We start from the raw sequence: 12950 nt of genomic DNA on the forward strand, positions 1-12950 counted from the left end.
AGAAAGGAGCTTGTGGCAGCACAGTGGTCGTTAGGTTCTGAGAGAGCCATCCCACGCTGGTCTGAGGCAGCTGCTTCACAGGGTCGAGGGCCCTACTTATCTTCTCAGCAGCTTGGGTGCGATACCGGGGAGCCCGGCTCACTCCACTGCCGGGCAAGTTTTATAATTTAAAAAGTTTTACTTTTGTTTTGTCCCGCGTCGACTCTCTCTCTCTCTCTCTCTCTCTCCCTGTCTCAGCGTGGCATTTGCTTTTTGTTTTTGGCTATTTCTTCACGATTTTTGTCAAAATTTGTTGCATTTTGTTTAATTTAATTTTTCTGTCATAACTCGATGTCGCGTTCGTCGGTTTGCCCTGCGTGCGGGTCGGCCCGCACGGGACTCTCTAGGGAGGATCTTTGCTCTGATTGTATCCCGGGCGGGGAGGGGGTCATCGGGAGCCGGAAAAAATGTTAAATCTGCAAAACTAGCAAAAGCAAAGTCTGCCCGAGTCCCTGTGGGAACCTCTGCTGCAATTCCCTCTAAAGCTGATCAGTTCCCTTTCAGTGCGGGAACGGGGGCTCTTTTCCAGTCTTTCAGGGTTGTGACTAGTGCAGCGCTGGGGGAAGGGATTTTACCTCCTCTTTCTCCCCAGCAAGGGGTTTCAATGGACAGGGAACCTTCACACCCTATTTCCCCTGCCGTGGAGGATAGCCCCGAGGGGGCCTCTGACTCCTCTTCCTCCTCACAATTTGTGTTGTTGCTCCATAAAGATTACAAGGAGAGGAAGTTAGGGAAGCTGCAGTCTGGCAAAAAGGTCGTTTCTCAGAGTTCTGCTAAGAAACGGTCTACCCCTAAGGGAGGTGCGGAGCCTTCTCAGCCTAAACATATCCGTCGGTCAGGGGTTTCCCAGATTACTCCAGATACTCCTAGTCAGGACACTAATCCAGATGACCCAGACCTCCAGCCCAAACCCCCGCAGTGGGTGGATATAGACTCTGATTTACAGCACCATAGCGCAAGGGATGACCAAAAGGCAGTGCGCCTTTTTAGAAAGAAGGAGTTGGGTCTCCTTATTCCTGCTATTTTAGCTGAACTGGGCATTGAATGGCCCCCAGAAGAATCTAAATTGGGTGTTATGGATCCTGTGTTGCTGGGTCTGAGAGGCTCTGCTTCTTCTTTTCCTTTTCATTTCTTGGCTACAGATTTGCTTTTCCGAGAATGGGATACCCCGGATCTGGGTTTGAAAGTGAGTAAGGCCATGGACAAGCTATATCCTCTGCCAGAGGATGCTTTAGAGCTGCTTCGAGTACCCAATGTAGATGCGGCAGCATCCACTGTTACCAAGAAGACCACAATTCAGGTCACTGGAGCTACAGCACTCAAGGACCTATAAGACAGGAAATTGAAAGTGCAACTTAAAAGGATTTTTTGAGGTTTCTGTACTGGGAGTGCGTGCGGCTATTTGCAGCAATTTTGCCTTAAGAGCGGGTCTCTGTTGGATTCAGCAATACAAGCTAACGCTGACTTATCGGATGAAGAGGTGGTCCAGGCAGGTCGTCTGGAAGCTTCGGTGGCATACAGCGCGGATGCACTGCATGATCTTTTGCGCACATCGGCCAGATCCATGGTTTCAGCTTTCTCAGCTCGTAGGCTCCTCTGGTTGAGAAACTGGTCCTTGCCCTTCAAAGGCAAACTACTTTCGGTAAGGATCTAGAAGTTATGATCCAATCTCTGGGTGAGAATAAGATTCATGGGTTACCAGAGGATAGACCGAAATCCAGAGGTTCCTTTGCCTCTCGGGCCACGTTCAGAGGGAATTGAAGATTTCGCCCATCTAGACCGCCCACGGCCCCTTTTTGGAAAGCTCCTAACAGGCAACAGACTTGGTCCCAGTCCTTTCAGGGCCGTCGATTTGGCAGACCTGGTAACTCCCAGTCTGCTTCCAGTGCAAAAGCATCACAATGAAGGGTGCAGGTCCATTCCTCGGTGCCGGAGATAGGGGGCAGACTGTCCCTGTTTTACGAGGAATGGACTAAAGTAACGACAGACCAGTGGTGCTTTAGATTTTGCACAGCATCCTCAGGACTGATTTCTAATTTCTCCCTGCGGTTACAAAACCAAAAGAAGAGCAATGCAGGGCACTTTACAACGACTTCTGCAACTAGGAGCTATCGTCTCAGTGCCCCCAGAGGCAAGAAAGAAGGGCCTTTACTCCATTTACTTCATAGTGCCAAAAAAAAGAGGGATCTTTTCGGCCCATTCTGGATCTTAAGAGTGTAAACAGATGTCTCCAGGTTCCCCGGTTTCGCATGGAGACGCTTTGGTCTGTCATTGCCTTGGTTCGCAAGGGAGAGTTTCTAGCATCCTTAGACCTCACGGAAGCGTATCTTCATATAGGCATTCGGTCAGACCACCAGAGGTTTCTTCGGTTTTCAGTTCTGCATCAGCATTTTCAATTTCGGGCTCGACCCTTCGGTCTGGTTACAGCACCCAAGACATTCACCAAGGTAATGGTGGTGGTGGCAACCCATCTCTGCAGAGAGGGGTTACTGGTGCATCCTTACTTGGATGATTGGCTAATCCATGCGAAGTCAAAAGTGCTTGCCCAGGAGGCAATTCAGAAAGTACTTCAGCTCCTGCAATCCCTAGGCTGGGTGGTCAATCTCGCCAAGAGGCGACTGGAGCCCACTCAGTCGTTGGAATATTTGGGTGCTCTTTTTGACACTCAGCAAGGCAGAGTTTTTCTTACCATGGAATGCATCTCCAAGCTTCAAGTCCAAGTTCGAGGTTTAATGCTCAAGCACCCACCCAGAGTCAGAGATTATTTACAAGTTCTCGGATCGATAACTTCAACAATAGAACTGGTACCTTGGGCCTTTGCTCATATGAGACCTTTATAGTCCGCATTACTTTCCTGATGGAACCCAGTCTCCGACCTTTTTCATCTATCTTTACCGCTTACGGAGACAGCATGAGCCAGTCTCGATTGGAGGTTAGTGACGGACAATTTAACCAGAGGAGTTCCCCTGGAGGTGCTCCACTGGACAGTGGTCACCACAGACGCCAATCTCTGCGGTTGGGGGTGCGGTATGTCAAGGAAAATCAGTGCAGGGACTTTGGTCCCCCGTCGAATAGCTCTGGTCGATCAATCGACTGGAAACCAGGGGGGTATGGTTAGCATTGCAAGCGTTCCATCCTTCCTCCAGGGCAAGTTGGTCAAAATTCTCTCAGACAATGCGATCATGGTGGCGTACATCAATCGCCAAGGAGGAACCAGAAGTCAACCAGTGGCAATAGAAGCTTGCCAATTGATTAGCTGGGCAGAGCTAAACTTGGTAAGCATAACAGCGTCTCACATCGCCGGTGTGGACAATGTGCAGGCAGACTTTCTCAGTCGTCATTGTATAGATCCCAGAGAATGGGAGCTGGCAGAGACCGCCATTTAACTCATATGCGATGCATGGGGCACACCCAGCATGGACCTGATGGTAACTTTTCAGAATGCCAAAACGCCGAGGTTCTACGCTCGTCGCAGAGAGGCGGCAGCAGAAGGGGTAGATGCCCTAATGTTGCCTTGGCCCACCAAGGTTCTGCTGTATGTCTTCCCACCTTGGCCAATGATTGGCAAAGTGCTCTGGCAGGTAGAGATCCATCCAATGGAAGTCATTCTGATAGCTCCAGAATGGTCGACACGTCCCTGGTTTGTGGACCTTCTCAATCTCGCGATGGACGGTCCTCTGCGGTTTCCATTCTCCCAGACCTACTGCATCAAGAGCCTGTTTGGAGGACGTCGATCGCTTCTGTCTAGCGGCATGGCTTTTGAAAGGCAGAGGTTAACACACAAAGGCTATTCTCTGGCTGTGGTAGCTACACTTCTCCGATCGTGTAAGACTTCTACCAATCTCACATAAGTTAGAGTATGGAAAGTTTTTAGTCTTGGTTTTTGGACCGTGAGGTTGCGCCTACCCAGGCCTAGATGTCAGATATTCTGAGATTTTTACAATCCGGTCTTTCTAAAGGGTTGTCATGTAGTTCCCTCAGAGTGCAGGTTGCGGCACTTGGTTGTTGGCGTGGTTCTATCCAGGGTGTAGTGTTAGCGGCACATCCGGATGTAGTTCGATTTCTTAAGGGAGCAAAACACTTGCGTCCTCCGCTTTGGCATCCTTATCTGTCGTGGAATTTGAATTTAGTCCTCACTGCCTTTTGCTCAGCGCCTTTTGAGCCTTTAAAGAGAGCGACTCTAAAAGATCTTACCTTAAAGATGATTTTTCTGGTGGTCATTATTTCGGCTCTTGGGTGTCGAAACTCCAGGCACTTTCCTGTAGGAAACCCTTTTTGAGGATTTTGGACTCGGACATTTCTTTAAGGACAGTTCCGTCTTTCTTGCTGAAAGTGGTTTCCTCTTTTCATGTTAACCAATCAGTGGAGCTGCCGGCCTTCACGGACTTAAACCATTCGGATCCTTTGGCTAGTGACTTGCGGAAGCTTGACGTTCGCAGTGCTTTGCTGCGTTACCTTGAGGTTACCAATGAGTTTCGTGTGACTGACCATCTTTTTGTGCTGTGGAGCGGTCCTAAACAAGGACAGCAGGCGTCCAAAGCTACTATAGCTCACTGGCTAAAGGAAGCTATTAGGACAGCCTATCTCCTTCGTGGTAGATCCCTTCCTACGGATCTGCGTGCCCACTCTACTCGTTCATAAGCGGCGTCTTGGGCAGAGTGTCAGATGATATCACCGCAGGAAATTTGCAGGGCGGCTATGTGGAAATCTCTGCATACTTTTGCGCGATATTACAGATTGGATGTCCAGGCTCCACTTTCAGGAGGATTTGGAGAGGGAGTGCTTCGAGCGGGCCTCTCCGGATCCCATCCCAGGTAAGAAAGCTCTGGTACATCCCAGGAGTCTGGACTGATCCGGGTACGTACAGGGAAAGGAAAATTAGTTTCTTACCTGATAATCTTCGTTCCTGTAATACCATGGATCAGTCCAGAGTCCAGCCCGTCAGAGGCATGGAAGAACGGGAGAATCCACTCGGTTCTTATCTATTTCGTTATTTCAGATTGACAGAGATTTTTAATGTTGTGTCCTCAAGTGGTTTTTTCAAGGTTCAGGTCCCAGGAGGGTTCAGTGGACCAGTTTGTTTCTTTTATATACAGTTATGATGGTTTTGAGAGTTCCATTCTGCTTTGACATTAAGTAATACTGCTGGACTGTAGGTGGCGCCATTCTATTTATAGGCGGAGCGTTGTTATGGTAACTGCTCTGTCTCCATCTGCTGGGGGGGGGGGGGGCAAAACCCAGGAGTCTGGACTGATCCTTGGTACTACAGGAACGAAAATTATCAGGTAAGAAACTAATTTTCCTTTTGGACGCGCATTTTCGACGTGCTAGCTTTACCCCTTATTCGGTAAGGGGTCGAAAACGTGCGTCTAACCCCCCCGAAACAAATAGCGCCCGCAACATGCAAATGCATGTTGATGGCCCTATTAATTATTCCCGCGCGATTCACTAAGTAAAATGTACAGCCAAGCCGCACATTTTACTTTCAGAAATTAGCGCCTACCCAAAGATAGGCGTTAATTTCTGCCGGCGCCGGGAAAGTGTACAGAAAAGCAGTAAAACTGCTTTTATGTACACCCTCTGATTTAATATTATGGCAATATTAAGTCGGAGGTCCCAAAAGTAAAAAATAATAAAAAAAAAAAATTAAAATTGTCCTGCGGCTCGCGGGTTGAAAACCGGACACTCAATTTTGCCGGCATCCGGTTTCCGAACCGGTGGCTGTCAGCGGGTTTGAGAACTGACGCCGGCAAAATTGAGCGTCTGCTGTCAAACCCGCTGACAACCGCCGCTCCTGTCCAAAAAGAGGCGCTAGGGACGCACTAGTGTCCCTAGCGCCTCTTTTTACCGCAGTGTTCTCTTTCCCTAGATTGATGGACTCTATAACAGGGTACTATCAAGCTAGGGCGAGAGAACATTGTAGAAATCTCAACTTCGTGAGAGTTTCCTCACTCCAAATGATGTCAAATCTTCATTGAGGTGTACTGTGCTGTTCATACATCTCACTCTGCATGTAAAACTGGCCCCTAAACCCTAAACCACCACCAACACCTCACCTCGAGCTATTAGCTGGCCCTCCTATAGAGATATAAATAGTTGAATATTGCGAAGGCCTCCCCAGCGTCTCTCTCTCTCTCTCTCTCTCTCACTCCATTCCACTCCACTCTACTCCCTTTCCCTCCCTCCCTCCCAAGCCCAGAAATGGCCAAAATGAAACTTGCAATCTTTAACAGAAATTGCATTACAGCCATTTTGGGCATATCACACAGCTTAATGCCAGGAAAAAAGGTGTAGTTATTTCTGGCATTAAAACCATGCAATACATGCATTCTGCTGTCACACAGTGCAATACTGGCCCTCATTTTAATTGATCCCACCCAAACCCCTCCCCAGTCCTGCCCCTTCAAAAAATTGTATTCGCACCGTGCGGTAACACGATTATCGCATATGTTATGGCGTTAACGCGTTATCTATCGCATGTGTTAACGTCATAACGCATTTTGATGAATGACCCTTTATGCTTGGTTTTAATGCAAAGTACCATCCTTTATCAACTACTTAAATTTAGGAATTCAGATAGAGCAAATATTCACTTTTACAGATCTGGGGCATTTCTAGTTACTTAAAAACCTGGGGCTTGTTCCCATAAGCTCTTCCAGCTCTTCCCCCCCCCTTACTCCTCTCCCTACAAGATTTTGTACCTCACTTTGGTTAATAGAGTGATAAGACATATAATAAGTTTCCAAAATAAATGAACTTAATCATGATCAGCTTTCTCCCCACATCCCAAGAACCAGCGTGTAAAAACACATAAATGGACAATACACTTGTAAATATTAAAATTAATATTCAGTATGCAGATTGTGTCACCTCAGTAACAGCAAAAGCTCTCTTTATTAGGCACAATGTGAAGCAATACAAAGCCTTGCCAAAAATGTGTCGGACCCTAAACCTGCCATATCAGAACATCACTAACGTCTAGACTCAAACACCAACAATCCTACCCATGAAAAAGCATCACTGCAAATATTACACCAAGACCTCGAACACCAATAATACAAGCTGAACTGCTATCGATTTCTGCTCTTTCTCTTGTCTCCTTTACATTTTCTGTTTCTTCTCTCCCCTCCTGTTGTCCTCTCTGTCTCTGACATTGATCTTTCCCTTTCATTTCTTTTCTGCCTCTATCCATTCCGAATCAGATTTCACTCCTTCGCCCCCTCTCTTTCCAGTCCTCACGCACCCTCGTTTCATCTCACCTACTTACCATCTTTTCTTCTCCCATCCCAGCTCATCTCCCCATTTTCTCAGCCCCGCCACAGCCTTCCCCCTTCCCCTCCATTCTCGCTCTTTCCTCAGCCTGTTTCCCCCCTCTGTTTTTCACCCGGTCCCTATATTCCCTCATTTCCACCATCTGTACTCACCCCCTCCTCAGCTCTCGGCTTAACCTCTGCGTCTCATCCCCTCATTAGCCCCAGCTTCTTGTTTTGCTCATCCTTTCTTCTGTCTCTTATCCCATACCCAGCGCCTCATTACTTCTCTTTCACCATCTCCTCCTCTGTCCTATTTTCAAAGTCTTCACAGGTTCATCCCTTCCCTTTTTCTCTCACAGTCACCGCCTGCCACCCACTCGCCGACCCTCCGGTCCTTCACATCATATTACGACATCACCCCGCCCTTTAGCCCTCCTCATACCCCCATCTCACTTCCCTCCTAGCCCATCTGACATACCCTCACCCAATTTCTGAGTCCCTGCTGTCTCCCCAGTCCCTGCTCAGGCTTCAAATTCACACTCCCCCTCCCCCCCCCCCCCCCCCCCCACAAAATCTCTGAGTGCATGCTCTCCCCCTAACCCCCAAGTCCTCACCCTCCCACCCAGTCTCTGAGTGCCTGCCCTCTCCTTGTGCCCAGTGTGGGAAGTCCAGTCCTTTTCTTCCCCTACCCACCAATCTGGGGTTCCTGATGTCTTTTTTCCTGGAGTCCGCACTCTTCTCCCCTATTTCTCACTCCCGGCAGTCCCCGCTAGGAGCTCCATCCTGCCTTGCCTTTTCCCCTTCGCCTCCCCCGTCAGTATCCAGGCTGCTGCTGAAAAACACGAGCTGCTTCCTGCTCCTCCTCAGCTCCTGTTAGGGATTAGAGATGTGCATCGGGGGCCCGTTAGTTTTTACTTTCTGTTATTTTTGTTAGTGCGCACTAACGGGAGTGAGCGCGCCCTAAGCCGAAAAACGATTTTTCACGGAAAAAAAAAAAAAAGCCGATCCGTGGGAATACGAGATTTTCCCGTGGCCACACAAACCCGAAAGCGGGAACGATCGGGCACCCGATGCACATCTCTAGTTAAAAAAAAAACGGTTAGTTTTTGTTACTTTTTGTTAGTGCGCTCCTAGCCGAAAAACTGTTTTTTTAACGAAAATTCGGGGAAAATGCAGTCGTTTTATCGGTTTCCCGATCCATGACGATTTAGGAAATATCGTACGAATTTCCTGATCGTCAAAAAACGATTGCACATCCCTTTTAGGGACTCTGCTGATCATGCAGCAGCACTATTTGGACCACAAGGGGCTCCATAGAGAGCAGCGGCATGAACCGCACAGGCAGTGACAGGAAGTGAGGAGGAGCCAGCACGTCGGGAAGAAGCTTAGGTTTTGCAACATGGGATCCAGACACAGAGGGAGGCAGGGGCAGGATCAAGTTTCAAGCTACTGGAGGGACAGCTGAGACTCTGGGCACCGACAGATGATTCGGGGCAACGGGCCCCATGGGCCCAGAGCTAACAATGGCCCTACACCTAACCTTTAATTTAGGTGCCTAGATCTTTTGAATATCGTGCTCTTACCTCCTGCCGGCTCTTGCCTGGACTTGCAGCTCAGCATCATCGCACTCGCTTACCCACAGTAACCTTCCAAAGGGAGCTCCGCTTAGCAAATCAGCACCTTATGTCTCTAGAGTATACACCTAATGAAACAGCAGTGTTTTTTGCATTTTATTTGTCCTCATGTTTTTTCTTAAAGGACAAATGTGCAATCGAAATATGAAACAGCGAAAAAAGTAAAATGTTGTTTCAATTGGCTTATATCAAAAGTGAGGGAGAGGGCATATCATCATTGACATTACCATTGAATAAAATGATCCTTCGCTATTTTTCCTTGCAAATGAATAAACAGAGTTAAATATAAAATGATTCTTTGTTAATCTGAATGTATTCTAAAGTGTTACCGAAAGCCTATTACTGCCAGAATAGACAGTAGTTTTCCTTTAGAAGGAAGGAAGCAGAGTCCTTTTTCAGGCTCAATACTTTGTTATGCTAATGTTTTAAAACTTTGAATTCATATTTGTTAGTTTGAGAAAATGCAGGCCTGAGCAGGGGCTGGGCAGTAATGATTCACCGCCATTGTACCATCAGAGAAATTGTGTAACATCATAAAAGCAAGTGAAGCCACTTTTTACCACGAGTTGTGACGACAATGATATTTGAACCAGAGTCTCTGAGCCCAAGTCCCTGCATAAAGTGACAAAGGATGAGTGTCAGTGCAATAGGAAGAGGCGATGGATACAAAAAAAACCAAACAAACCCCATATGAATTACTTTTCATATTTTATTCTGAAAGGTCGAAGCTCCGTTTCGGGTGGGAAAGCCGGAGTTGTTATCTGAAAGTCAATTTTTGCTTTCTATTTATTTATTTTTAGTTTTTATATACCGATGTTCCTGTATCATATACATATCATATACATATCCTGTATAATATACATATCATATACATATCCTGTATAATATACATATCTCTGCCCTTTCAGACATTGAGACTGGATTCATTCCGTGGCTGATGTCGGAGGTGGAGAGAACCTTGGAGAAGAGCATTCTGGGGAGAATCGTGCTTGACCGTAAGTCACGTGGACCCTGGAACGTGGTCCCCTAGGTTCACGAGAAGGAGTGGAGAGTCCTCCGCACAAAGTGTCAGCTTGCTAAACCCTTATTTTAGAAAGTCACCTTTTAGTTCATACTCAGAATGATTTTGTTAGCACACAGCGAAAGTCTTTTCTATTATGACCACCCAACATCCTGATGGCAGGAGAAAGCAGTTAATGTTGAATGTTTTAGAACCTACACCAGATGCTTTCTATGAGGAATAATGGTTTTATATAACTCTAATACAAAAAAAAAATAATAGTAATAGTAAGACCAAGACTATAAGATCAGTGATGTTACTGAGCACATAAATCTGCTCTCACAGAGACAGGTGAGATTTAATTTTATTCCAAATACTTATAAACAAGTCCTCCCTGCTCTCCCATCATCTTGATGCAGTTACAGCTCAGTCCCGCGTTTGTTTTAATAATTCTCACAAGTTTTGGAGATCCTGTTTCTCAAACACGCTCTCCTTTTCTGAAAATCTCAGCCAGTCTGCACACAGTAGCATGCATATTTTCAGATGGTTTATCCAGTTAAATTAGGGACTTAGCCAGATAAACCACAAGTTTTGAATTTCCCACACATCTGATCATCTCTGATTTAACTGGCTGAGTGTTTAACTGGATAAAAGTTAGCCAGATAGGTTGGAGGTATTTTGGGCTAGAATTAAGTTAGCCAGAAACCGTATCCCGCTGGCTCCTAGTCATGCTAGAGGGCAGTCCTTAAGTTAGCTGGATACCTAGGACTTTATCCAGCTCTAATCAGCAGAGAGTTTAATTGGCACTGCTCTGTTGAATACCTGTGATAACTAATCCAGCTGTCTTTGGTTGAATAAATAGTCCTCTTGCCATGCTGCTGAATATTGACCACAACATTAACCCTCTCAATTAATAAAATGCTTCTCCATTAGGTTTATGCCAGTTCCCGCCCATTTTGTAAATCTTGTAGCATGAATGTCCTCTCTCTAAAGAAATATATTAAAATCAGACTCTTTGCTCATCCTCCCTGGCTCTACAGCTCACAATCTGAATTATTTTTTAAATGTCTTTAATTTTCTTTCATTGTATCCGATCCCATAACTCTTAACATTGGTGCATTATAGGATGCTACATATCTGATAATTGCATAGGTTCCCTCGGTCACTATTCCTCACTGCCTAGAGCTTTCCTAGTTTACTACTTCGTTCTTGTCTGCTTGACCAGCACATTTGAATTCAATAGACAGAGTAGACTGTGCACTGACCAGGGCCCATGAGAGATGAAAGTCATTGATCTGCCACATCGAGGGAAGCAGTGAGGATCTCATGCTTACACAAAGGCATTTAACGACAGTAAATAACACGAGTAAACTTGCACTTAAATCTGAATGTAATCTGTTTTGGCTGAAAGGCAGAATATAAATCAAAATACATAAAACAAGTAGCTGTAACCTCAAGCACTGCCTAATGGGTAATGGATCCCATTTCTTCTTACAGAGCTCATTCGTGAGGTGGTTGAAAACAGATTACAGTCGTTCCATCAAGTAAGGTCTGAAGATACAAGCAACTGACAAAAAAATGGACACACCCAACTGTCAGGTAAGGACGACCTCTGAGACCACCCATAAGTCAGTCCGGGGGCAAATGTCAGCAGCCCCAAAATATTTAGCTAAAACTACAGGTTAAGGAATTTCTCACTGTAAAGCTTTAGGTAATGCATAAAATGTTTAATGGCAATTTTTAAACTGCCCATAGGCCCTGCAAGTTGATTTTCAAAGGGAAAATCTCCATGGACTTTTCTTTGGGAAAGGCAGGCCAGGCACACATTGTGGATACAAAATACCCGTGGACTTTGGACCTTCTTTGGAGCAGGTGCAAAATTCACACATTGAAGTACATGCAGGGGTTTCACAATGAACTCCATGTGCATACTTTCCCTTCCCCATCCTAATCTAGCCCACTTTTTCCTTCTGCAGTGGCTTCACGCATGATTTTACTGTCTCCAGCTTCCAAAAAGCAATGGAATCCAGCTGGCTGCTGCCGCCCTTAGAAGCCAGCCTCAGGCTGCCGATTGCACAGTGGCTGGTATTCAGGCAGTTAAATGGGATTCTCCCAGGACACGCAGCATGGCAGTCCTCACACATGGGGTGACATCATCTGACGGAGCCCGGCATGGAAACTTTTATGTCAGAGTTTCTAAACCTTTGACTCTCCTCTCTGAGCATGCCCGAGCATGCATTATGACATCCCCTCAGTCTCTTCTTTTCCTCGGAGCCTCATGCGTCACCGCAAATTACGTCTCTCGACTTGAACTTCTCCAAAGTTTGTTTTTAGCACTGATTTCTTTTTTTGCAATTTTTTTTTTTTTTAGCGGGATTGTAGGTCGACTTAAGGTCCCTCCAGTTTTCCCCTTATTGTCATAAGCCAGGTTTTTCGACGCTTTTGGGTAAGTTTCATTTCGCAGTCGATCCCCGGGGTCGGAGGCGCGCTCAGTGCCCCGCCAGCCATTGAGAGCAGCCGCTATTTGATTTTGACATTGCATCCCTTTTCTTTTGCGACGGCATGTCCTCATCCGGGTTTAAGTTGTGCTCTTGGTGCACGAGGACCGTATCAAAACTTTTGCCATAATTTTCCATGCGGGGCTACATTGGATAACGTTACCCCAAGTGTGAGGACTGACAGCCTGCGAGAGCACCTGTTACAGGGAAGCAACTCTGCTTTCTGTTATAAACCACTGGCCTGCACAATTATAGAAACATAGAAATGACGGCAGGAAAGAACCAATGGTCCATGCGGTCTGCCCAGCAAGCTTCCCATGTTAGTATCTGCTGCGCCGTGCAGGTTACTCCCATGCATCAGTCAGTGCTGCTCGACGGGCTTTGCTTATAGGCTTGGCCATAGATGCAGACCTGTGTATTTTCCCTTAATGTTTGTGCATCAGTACCCCAGACTGTAAAAAAGTAATGGCTCGTGTTAGTCGTCTCTGAATCCAAATTCCTCTTTCTCTCCAACCCCCACCCCCTT

At 46.4% G+C, this 12950-nt stretch overlaps 1 protein-coding gene across 1 annotated transcript in view; it reads left to right on the plus strand.

Moving 5' to 3' along the window:
• RSPH3 (radial spoke head 3) overlaps positions 1–12950 on the plus strand; it is an 83702-nt gene that overhangs the window by 31163 nt on the left and 39589 nt on the right. Inside the window, exons 7-8 of the mRNA XM_029596633.1 lie at positions 9835–9921; positions 11424–11525. Coding sequence (XP_029452493.1) covers positions 9835–9921; positions 11424–11497 — 161 coding nt within the window. The 3' untranslated portion in view covers positions 11498–11525. The remainder of the gene's footprint in view (positions 1–9834; positions 9922–11423; positions 11526–12950) is intronic.

This window comes from Rhinatrema bivittatum, chromosome 3 (genome assembly GCF_901001135.1).
Source record: "Rhinatrema bivittatum chromosome 3, aRhiBiv1.1, whole genome shotgun sequence".
In the NCBI taxonomy this organism is placed as follows: Eukaryota; Metazoa; Chordata; class Amphibia; order Gymnophiona; family Rhinatrematidae; genus Rhinatrema; species Rhinatrema bivittatum.